Raw genomic sequence first — 23,543 nt, forward strand, 5'->3', positions numbered from 1 at the left:
TCTTAAATGAAAAATAATGTTAACCTTGCAGAATAAATCTTCTCTTCAAACTGCATTTGGTCACCACAGGAAGCTTAATGCAAGGAGTCACTTGCAGGATGTCCTCACAAATTGGAGATAGGGGGAAGCGTTTTCACAAAGGTCCTAATTCAGCAAAGTCTTTAAGCAGTGCTGGAGTAGAACCAAAAGGACAAATATGTTGGTCCAAAACGACAGTGTATCCTTAACTATTTAGGTCACGCAAATACTCTGGATCATCATAACACTGCCATAGCAATATGGAAATAAGGGGAAGACAAAAACATTTTTAACTATCCAATGGGGAAAAAAAAAAACCAAACACTTAAACGCATGAATAATAATAACATTTAAATCCCCACTTGAAGGTAGAAAAAAAAAAAATAACCTGATCCACTGTCTTTCCATCCAAAGGAAGAAGTTTCAGACAATTTAGTATCAATTATTTAGTTTAGTATCAATCATTCAATCAAATAAAGAGAATTTCTAAGTGTTTCTTACCTTATAAATGGAAATCTAGTCATTTTTCTAGTTGCTTAAAATTTACAAATCGAAGCAAAACTAAGGTAAAAAGCAAACACTAACCTATACCTATCCGACCTACTGATGGCAGTATCAGCACTTCCCAACAATGCAGTTGCTGCCAACACGAAGGCTCTTGGGGACAGTGGAAAGGCAGCATGAAGGGGACCGCGGTCCCCTCTGCTGCGGCCCACCGTGGCGTACGCTGCCGCAGTCCCTCTGTCCTGTGTGCAAGGGGAACAGAGGCTCTGTCGACACCGGCAAGCGGAACGGCCCCATCCGAGCAGACTGGAAGAACAGAACCACTGGTGCTGCGGACCCAGCATCCATCCCGCTGCATCTGCTTGTCCTGCGGATTGACTGCCCATTACCAGTGGGGGCACATCCACTGATTTAGTGCCACACAAAGGGACTGCAGATTGCGCGCTGAGAGACTGCTGCACAACATGCACCAAAGCATGCTGAGTGCCCTGGGAGATGCACCTCAAAACCTCCCACCGGACAGAAGGCCTAATGAAGATGTGTGCTGAGAAGGGCTTAGGACGAACCAAAGTCAGACACACAGTGTCTTAACAGAGCTGCCTACAGTCTGCCACGGTCTGGTCTTCCGTTTCCTGGCATTCTGCAGGTTTCAGAAAGACGTCAAAAAATGTAAACCCCAGACACACTACCCCTGGCCAATTTTGCAGTCTCTGTGTGGTACCACTTGGGAATTTTCTTCTTGTTCCCAGCTGGCAATCAAAGTGTGCCCCATAGCAGGAGGATTACTACTACCCTTAAAACTTATGGCAGTCACTCAAATGATTATACCACTATTCTGAATCTCACCATCAGTCTTAACTAAAGCCCCGTGTAGACATTAAGGGATCTTCTATCAGGCTTCCAATTAGTTTCATATTCACCACTTCTTTTTTTCAATCTGATGCTTTCATTTCTGAGCACTTATGACTTTCAGGTAACTCCCTGGAAAGATGTATTTCATTTTTCTTAATGTGCATTTGGAGGTTTTGTTCTAACGTGGACCTGGGCCATAGCATGAAAGACTTAATGTCTGAGAATTGTTAACAATGCCAATGCTTCAGGATTCAATTTTATAAATATCCAGTGTAGTAAGTGAGCAGTCTTTGCTAATCAGCCGTTTCATACGTACTGCCTATATGACGACTCTGTTCTGAGCTCACTGCAGTTAATGATTGTTTTAACATACCTCAGAAAAGAGATCGAGCTGTAAGGAACCTCCACTACAGAAGCAGTCATATGCCTGCTCCAGGAAAAATATGTAGGCATGTTCCTGTTTCTAAAGTGAGAGTAATCTCTTAGATATAAACAGAACTACTCACAAGCATGAAATGAAGCATCAGCTTATAAATTTTACTGATCACAGTCTTTACTTGTTAAGTGACTCTGCAGTGTTTGCTCATTCTATGCATGCATTTTTCTCTGCTTAGCCGGGAGGACACTATTCCTTTCAAATGTCATTTTTGAAACTTTTTAATTTTTTTAAAAATTCTTAGCGTTTTTTACATTGTTTGTAATAGATACTTCGTTTATATTATTTTATAGGTAAACATGAAGTACAACTACAAGCAGTGTAAAAAGACAGAGGGTTTCCCAGAAAACCCACTAAGAGTAACTAGAGAAAACAGAAGGGAAAAATAAAGATGGGAATTCCATAAGGTTGGGGGAGCCATTTCAACTGTCCTGGACATCTGACTTGTGCTTCCTGCCATCCTGAAAGGTGGGGAAGACTTTCCACGACCTGGCTGTCAAAGCTGTGCCCTGTGTTACCTGGGGGACTTCTCTTAACACTTTTAATCCCGCATATCTCTGGAGGCTTCAGAGGAGTTACTAACTTAAAACAATGCTGGGGGAAGATAATATATGAAGATATAAACTGGTCAAGGTCTAGAGAACAAGTCTTATGAGGAGCAGCTGAGGGAGCTGGGGTTGTTTAGTCTGGAGAAGAGGAGGCTGAGGGGAGACCTGATTGCTCTCTACAACTACCTGAAAGGAGGCTGTAGCGCGGTGGGGGTTGGTCTCTTCTCCCTAGTAACAAGCAATAGGACAAGAGGAAACAGCCTCAAGCTGCGCCAGGGCAGGTTTAGGTTGGATATTAGAAAAAAAAAACAAACAACTTCTTCACCGAAAGGGCAGTCAGGCATTGGAACAGGCTGCCCAGGGAAGTGGTGGAGTCTCCATCCCTGGAGGTATTTAAAAGACAGGTAGACATGGTACTTGAGGACATGGTTTAGTGGTGGACTTGGCAGTGATAAGTTAACGGTTGGACCTGATGATCTTCAGGGTCTTTTCCAACCTTAACGATTCTATGATTCTATGAAAGGTAACACACGCAGGAGAAGGGGAGAGTGCTGCTGGGCAGTGTCAAGGGAACCCTGCAGGTGCCCCAGGGTGATGAAAGAGAGGGTGGGAAGTGGACACAGGCAGACTCTCCTCAATACTTTCCTTCATGATGCCAGTCAACACATTTCAAAGTTTATGCCCTACCTTGTTTGTTCGTAAATATATTCTTCAGCCCCCACTGACACACTGCGATACTTCTGAAAAATAAAAACAATTAAATATACTTTGATACAATCAAAATGCAAATACCAACAAAAGTAGAATTATGTTTATTTAAGGACCTCTCAGAAGAAACCATCAACCATTTAAAACTCAAAATCCTTAAAAACTGGAGTGGACCCTACATGGTCTTTACACTAGAATTAACAGGGATAATTAATTTATATCAAGCTTTTAGAGTTTTTCATAACCTAACTGCTACAGGAATGTAGCTGAAAAACATCTTTTGCCTTATTAAACTCCTTGCCTACACATTAATATATTCTAAAACAAGCCTGTAAAAATGTACCCCATCTCAAAGACAAGTAGATTTTCAAATGAAATCATAGTTTTCCTAGAGACTTCACTTTTTGTTTTGTTTTGCTTTATTTAAAAATACGTGTGTGGTCAGCTTACCTGAAGGCCTACAATGAAATGCTGACAAAAATTTAGACTGCTATACTGTCTATTTTCAATAGGAGTTTGAGCGAAATGCACGCTTTACCAGAAGAAAGGACACCTACAGTCACTCTTTGAAAAATGAAAATACATCTATCAAAAAAAAAAAAAAAATCACATCAAGAGGTGGAATTCTGAAAAAATGAAATCTTTTTGCACAGACTAAGCATGGATTTGTACTCTGTCTTCCTGAGCAAACGCGCCCGTTCATACTCTACTCTGTAAGCCTTGCTGCTTCTTCTTGGCTTGCCTTTTGCCTGAAACATGTTTTTGCTGATGTCTCTCTTATTCACTGATGGATCATTACATTTAATCTCCAGGATTTCTTTTGTGATTACCAGTTAGCAATTAAAAGCTGTTTTCTTTCCAGAAGTGTCAAGTCAGGCAATTTTGAAAACAGTTTTTAATTCTACCTTATGCATAACTGTGCCACAACAAATTCCAGTCAGATACTACTTAAGTCAAGGATCTATAAGAAGTAGAATGGATAAGCTAAATACCCTAAGAAATCTAACATCTGAGGGGGATTACAATAAAGATGGTCCCATATTAACATGTTAGTCACATTTTATATGAAGGCCAGAGGTTGACATTGTCAAAAACATTCAATTTACTTACCTATCCTCGAAAATTTTGTCTATACTATAAAGGACTAATAAATTAATCACAGCTAAATAAGAATATGAAAGGGATGAGACAGGTATATTTATATAATTGTTAAAATTGTATTCAAAGAACGTAGCAAGTGATTGATGGAAGCGTCCACTACTACAGGGATCTATGAAAACTCAGCACTCCTTCAGTATAACAGAACTAATTCACTCAATAAACGTTTTGAAACAATTTCTAAATACGTATTCATAATGTGTTTAAAAATTGAGCAGGTATCAGAGCAAATTTACTGCAGCCAAATCCAGCCATTCTCACCAAGTGACTAGGAAAACTAGTAAGAACAACTGTATTCCTACTTTAAACACTAATTTAGCACAAGTTTCTCTTTTGGTATGTTTTGACATTTTTACCTTATGGTCTCCCCACACCTGCTTCATACAGCTGTCCCTACACAACAGCACATGGCTGGAGGAGCTGTCAGAGCACCACAGGGGTGAAGCACATCCCGGGATTTGGGTAGTTGAGAAAAAACAAAGGGACAGGTTAAGTGTTGAGTGAGGCTGCAGCAGGGTGGGGAAAGCTCTTCTTGCTCCTGTGCCACAAGCATGTGAGCGTTTGGGGCTGGAAGGCCACTAACAGTGGCACACACCTCACCTAACAGCTACAGATGGGGACCTAAAGTTAGTTGTTCAGTCTCCCTGTACAGTTAATAGGGGAGGTGAAGACGGAGAGGAGTGAGTGCACCTGGCAAACCATCCCACCCACTTTTGGCAATTGGATTTGAACTGCCTCTTTCTCCACAGACTGCAGAGAAAGCCTAGATGACAAGTATCGTACCCTGTTATTAACCAATCATTTTAAAAAACACGTAACAAAATATTACCACTGTAACAAAATTACCATAACATGGGAGTTTGGGATGCAAATTATTACCATTCTAACAAAAATTACCATAACATGGGATGCAAGGCCAACGTACAGATGTAAATTCCCTTTTTACCTTCAAGTTAAACAACTTTGCACATTCGACAGTGCTTTGCACAGCGCAGACCGGCTGTTCGGGTAGCTCTCAGCAGCACGTCCCAGAACAAACCAACGTAATGGAATCACTCAGCTACAGCACTCCAGGGAAAGCCCTGGGTATGGTGCCACCGGACTCACATAAAGAGCCATTTATCAGTGACAATGAAAAAATAGCTGAAATGATGTGATTTGATAATGCAGAGCAGTGTTTCTAATCCAGGGTTTGATCTTACTGATTTTTCAATGGCATGCTAGATTTCTTCATTAATTATTCATTTAGTTGACCTAAACGTGTTCTGTATCTGAAAATGGATTTCACCTCCAGACGTCCTGATCTATGATGTTTGTGTGGAGACAATTTACTTTTCTATAAACACATACACAAACACACAGCAAAATTCTTATATATTCAGTCGGAGTAACTCAGCCTTAATGTAGCTTGCCTTGTACTTTTGTTAAATTCACAATTTCATAAAGTTGGAGGAGAAAGATCCAAGGAGAAAAATTTGAGGAGAGTTTTACCATCTAATATCTCTAATTATTTGCAGAGGTACTGTCAGCTTCAAATAATTTTTACCTCTCTACATTTCTGGTTTGTTTGCACTGTTCTGCAGAAGGCAAAAGCAGCCAGAGGGTAATCACCATATTAAAGCTGATTGTGCAATTACTCTGCCTCAGCATAACTGTAAAATAGTTAGAAGGTGGCTCCTTATTTCTCTTCTCGTCCTCATTCCCTGCATATGCATGCACCCAAGTCTTTCCCTGCCCGCTAACTTCTCCATTCCCCTCTAGTCACCTAATTCTGCTACTTTTTCTCACTTGCCCATGCTGCAGAGCGGAGCTTAGTGCAACAGATAGCTTCTGAATAAATCACTTGGGTTTATCTAGCAGCAGAGGCTGACACTGCTCATTTGCACTTTCAGAAGAGCATTAAGAATTTCCTGGTTACAAAGTGGCTGCTATTTCTTACTGTTATGAATAGGTCTGAAGGCAGATCTTGTTAACGGAAAACAGATCTTCTTTCAGAATGGCAACTGTCCTCTACCTGACACAATATCCCAGAAGATAAAAGATCAGTATCTCTTATTCTCAGAGTTTCCAATAAACAACTTTAAAACTGTCTTCTGAAATGCCTCATGATGCTCCCCTATAATCAGAGCACAGACTGACAGGAATACGGCAAGGAGCAGTGATGAACTTGTTGAAACAAGCATCACTGTTCTTCTGACAGCTCAAATCTCCTTATCTTGTTTACAAGCTCAAATCTCCTTATCTTGTTTACAGCTTTTTATTGAGTTCTTAGATGCTAATTTGAGGTGAAAAAACTTACTTCTGTTCCTCCATCTTTGAAGGTGTCGCTGTACGTACTGTCAGGAGTACTGCGCTGGTCATCTTTGAGATAATTTGTATGGGGAGCAATGTTGGACACTTCGTATGGTTCAAAGATAACCCCTCGGTGCTCCTCATTTTCTCCTCTTGCATAGTGTGCTTGTGGGGTCATAAAAACAGGGGTGAACTCCTCTGCTTTAACCACAGTCACTGCAGTCCCTGTGATGGGCGTCGAGCTCCCAGACACATTTGTGTTGTATTCCCTTTTGGATGACTCCAAAGGATCTTGGTTCAAGGAAAGGTTAACCGGCACCGTCTTCAGGACTTGCACGCGGTTCTCTCCCCCACTTAAATTACTCTGAGCTTCCGTGGTATTAAGACAATTTCTGTGAGACAAAACCGAAAAATGTTATGAACTGTCCTGATAAGAGTAAATCTTCTCCTTAAATAGCTTAATGTTCTTAGATGGCAGGGAAGGAGATCTTTCAACTCTGATAAACCACTGCCATAAGAAGTAGTACATTAACAAATACTAGGCAAAAGACAACATGAGGCAAGCAGAGAGGTCCAGAGCTCTTTAACAGATAGGGAAAGATAGTACTTTTGATTTGACCTATAATTGGTATGACTTGTTACAATAAATTCTGGATATCCGAGGCTGCTTTTGCCTTGGCTTATAACTTCGATGCAAAATCAATCCACCAGTGCAACAGCCTTTAGGCACAAAATAAGCATAAAGAGTAAGGCAAGGTATGGATTGCTCACAGTGCGTAATTTGCATGTGAAACAGGCAGAATATCAACAGCAGAATTCATACATCAATGCGTGCTCTTTCAGGCTGTTGACAGGCCACGACTGTTTGTGTAACTCTGGTACCAATGCTCTTCTGAAAGAGCAAGCCCAGGAATCCCATTGTATCAGAGTAGATCAGTAACTCTAGCGGTTGCAAGGTAACCTCCAGCAGCATTCCCACATCTACCCGCAGCTGCTGTTGAAAGCAATCTGATTGCCAACAGTAGTTGCACTGACATAAAATTGTGAACTCGTAAAACTTTTAGTAGGTGTAACACACCGCTTTGTTTTCAACCCAGGAGATATGTTCTGACATTACAGTTCCTCTCTCTTGGCTTTCCACTGAAGGCCAGTTTTGTCAATCACACTCAAGTTAGGAATTTCTCTGGCGTTTGCAGCAGAAAAACTGGCCCTCAAGAAAAGTTTCATATTCTGTTTTGAAACAGTGAATTTATACTACTACCTATTTAAATTTCCACCTTACACAGCTAGTGGAGACCATCTAAGGCTGTCCCGAATTAGCTACATTGAAATAAACCTTGTGTAGCTTCCCTCCACTGTAATTTTACATGAAGATACCTTCCTATATGTAAAAACTTAGTTCTTTCTACATAAATACACAGTCTTTCTTGTCCACAAGTCTCAATAAAGGCAGGAGTCAGCTTCCTCTGACTCTTCAAGTCACTTTTAGCCTACAGAGGAGGGCTGAAAACTGCAAGGAGTGACAAAAACATTTTGAGTGAATGATTTTAAGAGAGTTACTTTATTTTCTTCTGGGCAGACCCTAAGTTATGTTAAATAAAACTGTATAAATCAGGTTACTGAGGCCAAACTACCTTTTTGCTCTAGAAGAAGAAAATTGAAAGAAAAGCAGCCAATAGCCAACTGTCAATATAATCTGGTTTTACTAATCTCAGCAGCAGTAAAACAACAAAACTAAACACAAACAAATCATTAAACTTTCTGCTACTTTGCAAATTGCATGTTTAATAATATTCAATTTTTCTAATAAATTAAAAGTAAAAAGGAGTAAAGTTTGCTTCCCAAAACAGTCTTCATTCTTTTATCTTTTGGAAGAAAACCATAAACCCTCAGGCTATCATAGTTCCTTCAGTTCACAACTGATCAACACTGTTAGTAGCTGGGTGTATGATTTTGAATAATACTGTACCTTTTATCTTGGTCTTCTTGATTATCACTCACTTTGTTAACAGACAACAGCCTTTTATCTCTGGGAACCTGAGAACAACACCAGGCATGGGGTCAGGTAAATGCAACTGTCAGGTATTTGCAGCTTCAGACTGCTCTACTGCAACAACTAGAAAAATGTAACCCTATCAGTGTTGTCTAGTTCACAGATGCCAGGAGCTGTTTTTCTTTGGGAGACTGATTGTGAACAGAAAGATAATTTCCAAAGGGTAAAAATGTAGGGACTGTTTTCTTTTCTAGGTCTTGGGCACACAAATCTGGAGCAAAGCACTCTTCTATATGTCCTTATCTTTGGAATATCAAGCCAGGTCAAGCTATCTCAAAATCAAAGCTTCTATTCCCAAACACGCACACACACACACACACATGCTTTTCACTAAATAATAAAAGATGAGAAGGAAGACATGATGCTTTGATGAGCACTGCATGGAGACCTTTTCAGCTCAGAGGAAAAAGGGGTTTCAGTTAAACCACCAGCACCAGCTAAATCCTCCTGTTATAGAGCAGTCTGCAGAGTGCAGGACTCGTAACCAGGGGAAGGCTGTGGATCCTTCCCTTTCCTAGCATGGGGACAAGTCAGGGCATGCTGGCATGTCATCAGAGGACATCAACTTCTGCTTTGCTGAGTGCATCAACAGCCATGAGAAGTAAAAATCCAGTCAAATCTGTCTCCTCGATAGACTCAAAACTGATACCAAAAGTGACTTAAAAGATTTGTTTTCCCACCTACCGGCTTCCTGACACCAGCATAGATATGAAATCACCAAGGGCATAGTTGCTGCCATGACTGTATTTTTCTTTTCTTGCTGAACCAGCAATTTGGGAGCTAGAACTTTTAATCTATCTTTTACAAAAGAAGGTATATCCACTCTGTCACAGCAGTTTACTCAGGATTAAAGAGCAAAAAATAGACCTAAGAATGGGCTAAAGCTGTGCCTTTTATCTTTAAATACTTCAAAGAAATATCAGGAAAATATCTGAATTTAGAGGAAAAACAATACTACAGTGCACTACAGTAGCCAAGGTTAACATCAGCTACATCTGCAAGACAGCAGCAGAGTCACAGAGTGCTAGCGAGAGCCTTTCCTTCTCTTAGGGACATCCTCTCTCCCTATTAAGCGTCCTGTTCGTTAAAAAACCTCTTTTACAAATTTTAGAAGTGGGATCCAGTTAGCACATGTTGATACCCCTGTTAAGATCATATATTTATCCCTGAAGGAGGGTTTATGTTTAGGTAAATATCACTACAAGAAAAAGGAGAAGGAAAGAAAAAAAAAAAAAACCAAACCCAAACGGTTAAGTTCAAATAATTCCTATTGACTGGAAAAAGTACTTCAAAAAAATTACCCAGCATGTCAGAACAAATGAGCCAGATGATAAATAAGGGCAATTCGAGAGAGTCTTGTGCACTGGAAGTCCTCCTCTACACTTCCACATTACAGCACAGAGGTTTAAGTTAGGTTTTAAGTTCCTGTTTGAGAGCATCAACACGAGTTATCCTTTTCTCCCAGTTTAAGACAGCAATAGTTATGACTGAATGCTCGAAATGGCTTTGAGATTAACACAGCTTATTCCATCTGAACCCCAAGTCTTTTGCAACTGCCTGGAACAAGGAACAGACATGCCTCTTAGAACATAGTTTTGAGAAGGAAAAGGGCTGTTCTCTGGTTTTATTTAAAAAATCCAGCAGATTAATGAACTCCTACATGCAAAGTTATTACTAAGACAGAAGCCAACACTGCAGATGCTCATACACATCCCGAATTTTACAAATCCGCATTAACTTCACAGACTCTGGCACTGTGGTAACTCTGTCAAGTAGAAAAAAGGATCTTTCTTCTTTCTCATTGGGAAAAGCTTTTCTCTGCGGACACCACCACACAAAAGCAAGGAACATCTCTTGAAATATAATCAGTAAAGAAATTAAAACAATATTTAACCATAAGGTTAGTATATAGCAACTTGCCTACAACCCCTTCTCCTGAACATTCATTTAATGATTGTAGTAGAGACTAAAAAGAGCAGCCCATTCTCTAAAAGTATTTATACTAATAAATACTAAAAGCGAAGGGTTTTAATTTTAGATTTCCATTCCTGCTGCTTCTTCACGAATTACAAGAGGAGCTGGCATTGTTCTGCTGGCTTTCACGGAAGATCATCTGTCCAATGCAGGCACAGGTGGCTTCAAGAGTACTGAGACAGTTTAAGTGAAATGAACAATTTCATACTTCAGTGCTTGGTAGGCAACACTGAGTCCATTTGCAGAGTACAAAGGGGTCAGCCTGGGTTTCAGAGTGAAATTTCTGCATTACACAGAGGTGCACCCTGTAGGACTCTCCTCTGATTTCAGCAGAAATCTCGAACATAGCTCTACTTAAACACTATGAAATACGAAAAGGAAAGGTGGTATCAAAATGGTAGGTAAAGCCCTGGGCTTAGAACCTGACATAAACTGAAACCGTGTGTCAGTGCTTCCCCTGTTAATTGACTTAGATCTCTGACTCTGTGTCCAGCTCCGTTTCTGTCCTCCACCTTTCTATTTACACTGCAAACTTCCAGTGCAAGGGCTAGACCTCACTGTATGTTTGTATACAGCCTACTGCAATCATTATACAAATAAAAATAACATGGGAAACTGTCAGATGAGAGATACTCCAGTTAAAGAGAAAACTAAAACATGTATGCAATTAAACAGAAAAGCAGACAAACCTACAGATGGACAAGGCCTCCTCTTTTCTACTTCTAAAAGACTACTGCAAGTATCTGGGCGCAAATAAAAAGGGGGCTTGTTCATCCAATGCTCTTGCAAGGGAAGAGGAAGAGCACTATGCTCAAAAAGAAATCATGGTTGCAAATTTAATACAGGAATACTGATTTTTTCTCTCCAGAAATAAACACATCAAAGCAGCCTCAGACAGGCTTCCCCTAAAATGGAACGGGTGCTTCATACAAGTATCAGAGAGAAAACAAGATGCAGTAACTTCTGCCTTTGAAAACTGGCTCTTTTGATGCCTCTTAGAGCGGTCCCCTGCTAGTGCAGCAGGGAGGAATAACGATGGAGTTACCTACTTTATAATAGTCATACAATAGGCCAAGAGCAGCAGCACTGTCCTCATCACCATTTATGCTCATCATAGCCTTGGTAGCTGCTGTTAGGGGATTCTCCAAATACGACTTCCAGGCTTCATCTTCGCTGGTGTAGGCTCGTCTGGTGTTGAATGAAGTGTCATTTGGCACTAAGGCCACAAGTCGCTTGTTACTGCATAGACAGGAAGAATAAAATGGTGATCCAGAAGGGATTACTTTATTCACAAGGCATGTTAAAGAACATCACACAGCTCAATGAAAGTGATATTATGACATCAAGCAAGCATCTCTGTATTAAACTTGGTGACATAAATATTTACCAGTATTAGGTATCTTCAGTACTTAACAAAAAAAAATTAAATGTGTGCAGATCTTGTGATAATCACGCAAATGTATTTTCCTAATATACAGATAGAGCTATCAAAATATTTTAAAACTATTTGGAAAAAAAGGAAGTAACAATATAAGAACACTTTGCCCCAGTGTTTTTCCTAGATGTACATTTGATTAGGGAAAAATACATTTAACTGAAATCAGTTATAACAAGAAGACATGAATGAAAAAAAAGTATGTAATACTAATCTAGTGTTCACCTAAACCAAGTGTAGTTCAGTATTTAACAACAGTATTTAATAAGGGTACACCTTATAATTGAGCTATTCTCTGCTTTTGGAATGCCATTTGTCCATAATTTCAGAGATGTTTTCTGTAACAGCACATGAGCAATGGGTCCAGCGGATGGAGCAGAAGTTGTCAACATATTTGGTCTCAATTCCCACTTTATCACTCACCACATCTAGTTACAGACCCATGGCAATGCACACAAGACCATTAGTAAGGGGGATTTGCAGCAGAGCAGTTTCCTCCAGCCTGAAAGTGGTACAAACTGACCAGTGCCTGTGTATATCACGGGAGAGGCTGGTGTACCACAGCTATGGCTGAAATTTCCGGTATAACGGAAACATAAATGAAGATAATAGTACGTGCTTTTGTAAAATGTTCAATAAACTGATGGATAAAAGAGCTAGGGGGAAAAAAAAAGTAGCATTCCTATTACACAAGATAGTAGGCAAACAGATTAGGCAGGGAAATAGTGGAGCGAGGGGTGTGCTGCTTGTTTGTTGCAGGACCACTGTCAAGAATTATGGCTCAAGTTACAAGGATCACAATAAAAATTTTAACACATTACACTTTACAAATTTGAAAGCTGCAAAGATAGTGGAATAACTGAATATACTAACTTAACTGATGAAACTAGCAGTTATTGCCGGTGACCTTCACAAAACATTTCTTGCTATCTTCTGCATAAAAACTGTTCATAATTCAGTCTCCTCTTTTTGCTCTCCCCTACCTGCAGCGGTGCCAGCTCCACAGACCTAACCCAACCAACTGCCGCTGTTGCACAGAGAGCGGCATTCAATCACTGTGCAACCGAGCCTTTTATTTAATTTCAGAAACAGGATTTGATAAAAGCACAACTGAACCCACGCGGTAAATGCTCTCGCTCTCGGATGCCAGGAACGTGTCTTGCCTGCAGCCCCCAAGCCGCAGTGACCGGCAGGCTGGGGCTTCGCCCGGGGCTCCGCTGCTGCCTGAGCGCAACCTGAAAAATTCATGCTCCGGTGTTTAAGGAAGAGAAGGGGGATGGTGGAGATTATCATCTCTATGGTACAGAGCACTGTTTACAAGTTTCTTTTTTTAATGAAAAACAAAATAATCCATCTGGTACACAGAGCACAGTTTTATGAGCTCTGTGGGGGAAGAGAGCATTTCATAGCTTTGTATCACAATTATGGTTCAGATTATACTTTCCTTTCATCTAAAATATCAGCCAACAATTACAGTTCAGATTATATTTTCCTTTCATCTAAAATATCTGGATTTTTAGAGGCTTGCTTTCTTTTCCGAGGGCCTTTCTTTCTGCCTGGCCTTTTGCTGTCTTTTCTAAAGATTTCTGTCCTTCTTGTTACCACATACACATTTGTGTTGTTACAGGTTTGCTTCAGCAAGCAAAGCTGAAGCATAAATTAGGAGCCCAAGGAAAGACAGAGAGAACTGCTAGGTCCGCTTGCCTTTTCAATACCTTATTGTTAGCGACTCGAATCAGATCTGCAGCAGCCCCGCTGTTTGTGCCAGAGGTAGCTGAGGGCCTGTTCCCACCCTGGAGTAGCCAATTCTCCCTGGCTCAGAGGCAATTATTCCAGGCAAGGATTCTCCTTTCCTCAACAAAGCTCCCCTTCAGCTAAACCCGGGCTGTTTCACTGCATGGGCGGCTGCCCATTGCAACGCACAGAATACCGCTCGCTCTCCTTCCTGTAGCAATCTTCCCTTACAATCAATAACTGCCTTTTGTTCCTCGGAGCGCTCATAGCCAGGCGATAGTCATAACTGATTTATGAGCACTACAGGCAGACTGAAAGATGCCCTTTAAAAACACGCCTTTGAAGAGCTGGGCTGTGCTTGTCTGCAGAAACTCTGCTGCTCTAACTTAGTCAAGACAATCTTAAAGCAATGAAGAGAGTGCTGTCCCTCAGAGGTGGTGTATATAACTGTGTTGGGGAGAAGCTAAAGTAAAGGGGATGAATGCTCTAGAACAGCCGCTCAGTAAGTAAACAGTTGGGATGCCTGGAAAGGCACAGGTTCATAGACTCCTCAGCATCTCCCCAGAGCACATTTTCTCTAAAACCCAGGTTTTCACATTTAAAAACTAAATATCCATCTCCTCTGGCTCGAGACATGGTCTGCAGCATAATCAACCGACACACTCATTGTGTTTACTCTGCAAACAGACTGAAACAATAGCACTAAGAAAAATAAAAAACTTCCTCATCACCCCCATCCCTGTAATCAGCTCTGTGGGAGGTTAATGGTCAGACCTAATTATCATGATTTAACATCGTCACTCATTTCAGAGATTATATCCAAAGCAGTCAGCCAAAACAACTGCGCTCCCTTTAAGAAAACTTCTCTACTAATTAAGGTCGTTTGGATGGGAGGGAGGGTTCCTCTTAAGAAACGAGACTTGTGTGTGCACACACATTCCCTTTCCTTTTCCATGACTGCTGAACCTCCTGGACAATTTCAGCCAAATGTGACTGAAAGAGGGGTAGCCAAGTCCCCTGTAACCAGAGGAGATAAGCACTTTACATTTTAATACATGCCAAGAAAACCCAACCCCCTGAGCGAGGCTCCACACAGGTAAGCTCCCCTGGTCCCACCAGGCACCCTTTTCATGCTGGGGCACCCCCAGCTGTTCCAGCTGTGTAATGGATGACAGCAGGCAGCTGCTCAGAGGAGTGACTCTGGTGGCACCTGGGCCACGGGGAAGATAAAGGGTGACACCTACAAGAAACCTAAGAGCGTTCCCACAGGAGAGAGCTGCTCTGAACACCCCACCTGTGAGAAAAGCCTCAGTTTGAGCCTGCAATTAGCAACACATCTACAAATCTTATCAAAAGCTGCAAACCCATCAGTGACCACAGTCACGGAGAACTACTCACTTAAGGAAGGAAGACGGGTCAAGGTTGCAAGTGGAAGACTCCCATTCAACCCGGCCAGCAATATCAGCAAATATCCGCTGTAGCCCCAGGCACATCTTCTAAAACAGCCTGCCAAGGAGCAGAGAACAAGCCCAACCCTGATCGTGGCCCATTCCTCACTCGGGCTAGCCCACCACCCCTCCACCTCCGAACACAGCTAGAAGGGACATGCCCCTACAAGCTGAAAGCACACCATTATTTTACCATGGAGATACAGCTTAACAATTGAGGATGCTTTGTGCCTAAAAAAAGTACATGTTTCCTTTCAAGCTATCAGTTGATCTTCTAATGAATGCAAAATGTTTCAATTGTTTTATGTTAAATAGTAGTAGGTGGTTATGTATCTTAATTTATAGGTGTGTGAGGATGAAAGATATTTTCTGAGGAATGGTCTAGCTTAGGAGCTAGATTCCCCTGACACTTGAGTGTTTATGTCAAGACTAAACTTCAGATGGCCTTTATTTTGCAAAATCTTTCCCCCCCCACCAACTGTTTAGTAGAGATTTTCTTGTTTGTACCATCTTACATGATTTGTGTGCTTTCCTCTAAGAAGAGATATACATAACTTTTCCAGATTTATAGTTACGGTGATTTCTGCATCTGGTGAACTAATATTTTTGAACTCATTTTAAAATTAAGATTATGGAATTTTATAAAACCCTACACAAGTGTAGTTTATAAAGAGAGATGTCAAAAACTGTGCTCATTTCATTTCAGTTACTGCAGTACAACAACGTAAGTTGGAGAGGTACATTGTACTTAATGTCAATAAATTAGCTGAATGGAAAGGGCTGGCCTTTCAAGCTCTTCAGATTAGAGATAATGAACTTTCAACAGCCAGCACTTGAGGCTATAAAATCCTACTACAGGCAAATTCTCACCCGACTTGATGCAATTTGTGAATTAGCTTACACAGAATCAGAAATGCCCATTAACACATTCATGAACAATGGTGAAAGGCTGCAGCTTTGTGACCAGAGCTTGCTTTTTATTCAGAAACAAGATGTCCTGCCTGCCACTGTCTCTCAGCCAACTCTGATGCTCAAGAACTTTCTGTTTTGCAAAGTTCATGCAGTCCTCAACCTCTTCGCTAAATTTGCCATTGAACATAAAGCAGACCGATGCAGCCATGCTGCATCAAGTACAGCTGCATCCTACGCCATCATATGCTCAGCATTACATCCTGATCCGGTTGGTGCTAGTGGGGAAGAAAGTCTCATCCTGCCTGCCCCTCAACTTTTGCTTTGCCCAGGAAATTCATCCCTGAAACAAAGAGACCATTAAAAACACCAAGGTGGGCACCCAGCCCAATTATTTCCCAAGGTTTTTTTTTAATTGCTTTTTTGGACATTATTATTTGTTCTTTCAACAAACTTAAAGAAAACCAAATAAATTGTAAGATTTGAGGTGCTCCATGCATATCCCTGCAGACGACTTTGCCCCCTGATGATGCATTAGGGCTCCCCCTCCCTGCAAAGGCTAGGTGCCAGATGGGAACACAGCAAGCAATGTGCATAAGGCAGCAGGAAAATGGGAGGAATCCCTGTTCCCAGGTTTCAGCCCAGGCCTGAGCCTGCCTGTTCTTATGCCTGTGAGACAGGAGCGCCAAGCACATCTACACAGCATCCTCTGAGAACTGTCCCTTGAGGAGAGGAGATAGGAGGCTTTGGTCCATACAGCTGTTATAAAGCACACAGAAATTTTAGCACTAAATGACTGGAAAAGGCAAGACTCACGTCATCCTGGCTCCCAGCCCAGGACATCAAGGCCACAGGATATTTATCATAAGCTCCTTTTTTGTCAGATGATAAGAAAGTGTGCAGGGCAACTGTCTGCAATTGGGAAACCCTGGGAGAAATACAAACCCTCAACCAAGATGCTAGCCAAAGGGACTACTTTTTATATTGCATACAGACACGCACCACACACCACGTTGCATCCTGGGTTTCTGATCCCTTAACTCTCCAGATCAGAGACCTGGCTGAAGTATGCTGTGACTCAGTGTGCTATGGGAAGAACACCTGCCTGCTTAGTCTTTCCTCCAGTGCAAAGTAAGAAATGGGGAATTTCAAGAACGCCCATCTGGTATGACAGAACGTATAGGAGCATGCTCCAGCCACATCCAAGAGTTGGAAAAAGAGCTGAAGCTCCCACTTCAGTTTTGACATAGCTAAGGAGGGCAGAGTGTGATCATTTACAAGCGTTTCAGTAGCTCTAAAGCCCTGTCTAAATTTAGTTTACACTTACGCAAGTCTCAGTTCAGCTATAAGGCTACCATAAAACAGATTTAGAACAGATGTGCATATAATTTGTCTTACAACCAACATACATACATATGAATTGTATTGAATTTATCACTGGTTGGACTTGATGATCTTCAGGGTCTTTTCCAGCCTTAACAATTCTATGAATTCACAGGCACAAACTGAACTACTATGACTATTTAAAAGGCAGTTAAGGACAGATCCCACAGAAGCTTGGTAAGTTAACAAACTTTAGATTGCAGATCATAAATTTTTGTGCTCGTTATACAAAGAAGTATAAATCAAAGCTAGCTCTAGTGCTTGAAACTATTTTGTTTCAAAGATTCTAAGGTTAGCCCAAATTTACTACTCTCAGCATACTGCTTTGCCTAGACATCAAATAAAAAAATAAAACAACCAAAAAAACCCACATGGGTGACTCACTGCAAGTTTTGATTTATTTAGTTAAAAAAAAAAAGTTTAAACTGCTCAGGATTTATTGCCAAAAGTATAATTAAAAAGTCAGCAACATTGTTGTTTCAATTAGATAATAGTGTTCCGTTAAAACTACAAAGGAGCATAAATGTTTAACGAACAGGAAAATTATGGCCCATGTGTCTTGGTATTTTGTCTTTCATAGCCGACAATCAAATCGTTCCCAGAAGCATGAACAGGTCTCCAAAATGCACTTAGCCCAATCCAGTGAGCATATAAATATACAAATGACTTGAGAGTGAAGGAAAATCAAAGCATTTAGACCACCAGGAAAGCAGAAGATAAGATGCCCTCTGGCCCAGCCAGCAGTCCATACCATGGAAAAAACTCCCTGAGTAATTTTGCCTACTAATGAACACAGGTTTGGGACTCTTGCAATTTTGGGACAATTATTCTTTTTGAGCACAAGACAAATCTGAACAAGACTGAACACGTTAAATGAGTGAAAGAAATTATTTTACCTTTACAAAACACTCTGAGAGGAAGTAAAATAATATATTGACAGCAGAAAGAGCAAACAGCAAAACAGACTAGTTCAACAATTAGATGCCTACTAGAAGTTTTGTTTTTACTCAGAACCAAAACAACTTGAGCATGTAATAGTGATTAAAAAGATTAGAACAAATAGGTGATACATTAACATTGACAAAAAAATATTATTAAGTATGTCAAAGTGGAGGTACAAAAAAGAAATCTGACACAAGGATTAAATGCATATAGCAAATGCCTACTGAGGACTAGTTCAAGTAGGCAACTACTCATCCTGAGACAGACTTTTTATACCTAAGATTTCGGAGACTTTTTTTGCTTCGCTTTTAGTTAAATATTATTTCTACCAGACAATCTTTTTTTATTAGTGCACTAAGTAGCCTGTTAACTTTTTTGTTAAACCAAGCAGAAAACAGTCAAAAAAAGGCAGGTTTCAGCATATTTGTAAAAAAAAAAAAAAAAAAAACCACTGACATCTCAAAAAAATGAGGATACTCCGGAGCTCACATTACTGCAGTAGCTAACAGAGTTGATCAGAATTAGCAATTACTTAGCAGCTTTGGATGAGGACATGGTGTTTTGCTAGTAAGTGTACTTCCAGCATGCGTAGCTCCCAAGGTTGTTCTAGCTGACTTGAAGCAGCCAGCAGTAGGCTTTAAAATTAAAAACAGGTCATGACAAGGCTTCCCAGACCTGCTGCAGTTTAACCTGACCCTTGACCCTGTGGCCCTTGTCATTCATTGCTTCCACGGAGTTAATGGAAATAGAATAGTTACTGCACTGATAGCACTGATGGCTGTTTTTTCAGAATATGAAATCTTTTACACAGTCAGAAAGAAAACATTAATTCAACAACTGAGCAATCCTGGGAGTCAAGATTTCCCACAAATATTAAAAAAAAAAGCACACAAAACTAAAAATATACTCTAAAGAACAACGAAATCACAGAATTATGGAAGGTGCCATTATCTCCCACTATTAGGAAAATTAACAAATCTACAGATATACGTAATCTTCGAGGCTGGAGACATATTCTTAAGCTACAGGTATGTTGCAATATTTGACTTCTCCACAGTTCACGTGCACTTAATATGGTTTCCTTGGTTAAATATTTCCTAAGCAACAGTTCTCTTCTTTATGAAGTTGGTACTATCAAATAACTGTCCTGTAGTGTACACTGTCCTATAATAGTGTCCTATAATAGGACAGTATACTGGTAGACTAGGATGTCTGAACTAATTACTTATCTTTTAATTAGCTACTACTGTCCTAATCACTGATTAAAAAGCTAATGAAGATTCATCCCAGGATGAATTCCTAGATCAGCATTTGAAAGTACGTATGTGTGTGTGTGTGTGTGTACAAAAATGGGCAGCTTAATTGGCTGCTCCATAATCATGGGAAAAAAAAAACATTTAAGGTAACCATCAATGGTCTGCACTGAATTAATATTTGTGAAAATATTTGACAACCAATGTCAACCAATGTAATATCATTTCCCCTTCAGATGTCCCTACCAGAACGAGAATGATGATGTCCCTGATGACCCTTCCACAGGGAAGAGGTTGTGTGATCATTACAATCAAGTAAGTGACCTGGGAAAATCCCATCCCTCCTGTTGTGCTTTGATTTTCAGTCTGGTCTCAGACTTCAGCACCAGACAGACAGCAGTGTTACAGCAAGACGTAACCATTTGACACCCTTACTCCTCTCAGTTAAGCTTATGGTTGTAAATTCTATGAGGGTCTGCACACTGACTTTCCACCTTCCTTGCACAGAGATGGTTTTCTGGGGAACATCCACAACAGCATGTCTGACATTTGAAAAGTGCAAGCACTAAACACCTCTAATTCCTGTTTCTCCATTCATTCCCGGATGAGTAACACTTTGGAAAATTAATCTCAATGGATGCCCTATCCAGACACTCAGCAGTGGGGAAAAAAATAATTGAGTAGTCTGTGACCTAATTGCCACTCAACATCTGCTGATGGGAAACATGTTTGGCCCGCAAAGAAAAAATTAAGAACAATTCACAGAATCACATTGTAAACCATAAATGCCCTTTGTTGTTATAGTACTAGATGCTTAAGTTAAATATTATGAAGGCACATACATCTACATCTACACACTGAGGAAGAAATAGGAAACCAGGGCAAAATTACTCTGTGCAGAGTCCAAGATCAACTTCTGCCACAGACACTACCAAGTAGCAAGCTGGACGTGAACACGCCTCCACTGACACACGGGAGCAGGTCTGAACCCATTCCCACCTCCAGGCTCGCTCTCCCCTCGGTTATTTACCCACAAGCACATGCTCAGCTGCAGACCCAAGCTGCCCCAAGTCCTCCTTAATGTGGTCAGTCCGAGCATGCCCCAGCCCTGCCTACCTGGTGTCCCAAGTAGCTCTTGCACATACTGGGGGTGTTGGGAGCCTGACCAGCCTGACTGACCGGCAGTGATGCGGCTGGCCGGCTAGCAGGAGAGCCACAGGGACCAGCACACTCGGGCCTGCTATCGAGCCTGCTCTTCGTGCAACTGCAGTCCCAGCCTAAGTGGGACTCGCAACTTTACACAATGCGAGGAGCAGCAGGGACACAACTGTGGCATTTACCAGGCAGATCCCACATGGTTGTGCAATTGCTGCTCCTCATTCACAGGAGCACTGGCAATCTCTAAAACCCTGTTAAGTCTCACAAGTATCGAGGTGACCAATCAGCTTCACTAATCCACTAGAGCCATTAATCTGGAGTTCTGTGGTGACAATTTTTTTCTGTATACTACAGTAACAACTTTTTGGCCTATAAATGCAGAAGTGAACCCTGGAATCATCTTTACATCCTGCAAAGGGGATGCTCCCTCCTCCCTGCCCTATGCCCCCCGGCCTCCGTTCAATCCCCAGGGTCCCCTCGTGATGGCTCTGGAAATTGGATGGTAACAGAAGCAGCTGCATGGACCTCCAAAACGTTCACAAGAGAGGCAGCGACACACATTACCTTCTGCAGAGGTTCTAGTTTGAGCAGTTCTGTCTTTAACACCTGCCGTTTGCTTGCACCCCCTCTGCATATGAAGAACCCAGACTGATGAAAAATGGATTTTAAAAATAACTTCCAAGAGGAGATCAGGCTACTCTCAACCCAACACTCCCCTGAACCAGTTCTCTAGCTGCACAAACAGCTCTACTGAGACAGCTGAGAGGGTGGAATGGAGGCAGGAACAAGCGGCCACAGCCTGCTTAAGTCAGTAGTACCTCTGAAAAACGCGTGTGAAATCATGCCTTATCTCTTCTGACGATAGGAGTTTGTGGAAACAAGCAGACAAGACCCAGCTTCGGCAGAAAGACTAAAGGGAAAGACAGGGAGATATGCACACTATCTTAAGGATAATCTCCCCTTCCAAAGCTCCTCAGTTAGCACTAGAATCAAACGACTTGTTCTTTAGCATGTTCACCTGACTGTCCACCTTCCTCCCTTAAAGCTGATGGGGCAGGTAGCACTACAGCCCTCCTGTCCCTGCTCCTCCCTCCAAAGCCGGACACTGCAGGCAACCCTGTGGAGCCGTTGTGCGGCGGGATGTACCACCTCTCCAGAAAACCTGGCAAATCCCACTGAAGGATGAGACAGGAATATATTTTTCCACGCTTTCTATATCCCCTCAGCTGCTTAGTCCTCTACATCAGCACTTTACTAGCACAAACCCCACAAAAACATGTCCAATGACACTGACAAATTAACTGACCTCAAAATAATGAGCTTCCCTCTCCAGTCTTGCCTGTAGGGAAGATCTGTTTTTAAGTAAAAGAAAGGCCATGTGCAAGAGAATGATGTCGTACTCTTTGGATTAGGTTTTAATTGGATATAATTAGAGCCTACAAAAAGAAAAAAAAACCAAAACAACAAAACAAAAAAACCCTTCCCATGCAAACTCCCCCCACCAGTCTAATATCTCATTCCACCTGGTCATCTCTTCTGAAAACAAATGTATTTGTCTTCTCACGTTACACTTGTGTGTAGAGAGCCCAGGGGATTTCTTTACTTTTTTATTTCCTTTTCAAACCCTTACCTACCACCTATGAATGTTCTAAACACCTTAACCAGAAACAGATCACAGGCATACCTGCAACAGGGGAAGTGCTGTTACTTGAGGGTACGTGCTCTGCAATGCTCTTACGTTCCTCACAGTGGTAACAGCAGCAGCACTACACAGAGCAGGGGATGAAGGGCATTAATGCTCCAGTCTCAGTAGTTTACACCTATGCCATACTGTTCCTGTTGGGAAGGAAGGATAGTCCTGTAGCTTAGTAACACCCTAGACCCAGAGGGGAACCACTTTTGCCTTACTTTCTATAGTCTTACGAGTTAGGTTTCCACTGCACTTCAGCTTCAAAGCTGACTGTGGTACAAAGTTGCTCCTTCTCCCCCGCTCCCATATTCCCCTCCCACTCCCGTTAACTGCGCTTGATCTGCTACAGCCTGGTTTCTGACCCTTTGCTGAAACTACCGGCAACTAGGCTGGGCCAGGGAGTAATGCAGTTCTGCAACTGCCCATCCATTGCTTTGGGATGCCCTCGATCACTGCTTCTTGTCAGCTCTCAGCTCTTTTGCAGTTCATCTGGTTCCCCTCCCAACCCAATGACTGCTCTTCCAGCTGCTCCTCCCCGCCTCACCGGCATCCCTCAGGGCTCTGTCCTTATTCCCCTCTTTGCACTTAAAACATTTACTGCTCTTATCTGGCCACCTAAGGCATTAGTTCCCATCCCCGCTCAGATGAACTCCAAAACTCCACTGTTCCCAACTCCTACCACAACCAGTTCAATTTCACATCAGTAACTACCTTCGCACTATCCCACTGTCAGCTGATGTTTGAAAAGGCCAGAACTGAAATTATTTTTTTAATCATTCTCCTCTGAACCGTCCCATCTCTTCCCTATCAGGGCAGCCAACCCTGCTGTTTTCTTTTGTCAGATAACCTGTTTCTTTCACTCCTTGACAGGCAGGCTGTCACCGAGCCTCTCTCAGACCCATGTCTCCAACACCAGGCTCCTCCTCTCTACCTCCTTTGCCACAAAGGCTCCTGGGGAGCCCAACAAGGGCTGGCATCTGAGCAGCACCAAGCCTAGCCGAGATTACACTCGTGACTGGGGCGCTCCTGCCTGCGCCAGAGCAGCAGT

At 41.7% G+C, this 23,543-nt stretch overlaps 1 protein-coding gene across 4 annotated transcripts in view; it reads right to left on the minus strand.

Annotated features, from left to right (window-relative positions):
* The window catches only part of GRHL2 (grainyhead like transcription factor 2), a 71,416-nt gene that overhangs the window by 46,179 nt on the left and 1,694 nt on the right, over positions 1–23,543 (minus strand). For all 4 annotated transcript variants that reach the window (XM_087748431.1, XM_087748439.1, XM_087748446.1 and 1 more), the window contains exons 2-5: positions 11,593–11,782; positions 8,486–8,553; positions 6,524–6,908; positions 3,046–3,098 (exon numbers count right to left, since the gene is read on the minus strand). In XM_087748431.1, coding sequence (XP_087604557.1) covers positions 3,046–3,098; positions 6,524–6,908; positions 8,486–8,553; positions 11,593–11,782 — 696 coding nt within the window. The remainder of the gene's footprint in view (positions 1–3,045; positions 3,099–6,523; positions 6,909–8,485; positions 8,554–11,592; positions 11,783–23,543) is intronic.

Source organism: Nipponia nippon, unplaced genomic scaffold, assembly GCF_047370975.1.
Source record: "Nipponia nippon isolate SJK-2023a ecotype South Korea unplaced genomic scaffold, ASM4737097v1 scaffold_1, whole genome shotgun sequence".
NCBI classification, from domain to species: domain Eukaryota; kingdom Metazoa; phylum Chordata; class Aves; order Pelecaniformes; family Threskiornithidae; genus Nipponia; species Nipponia nippon.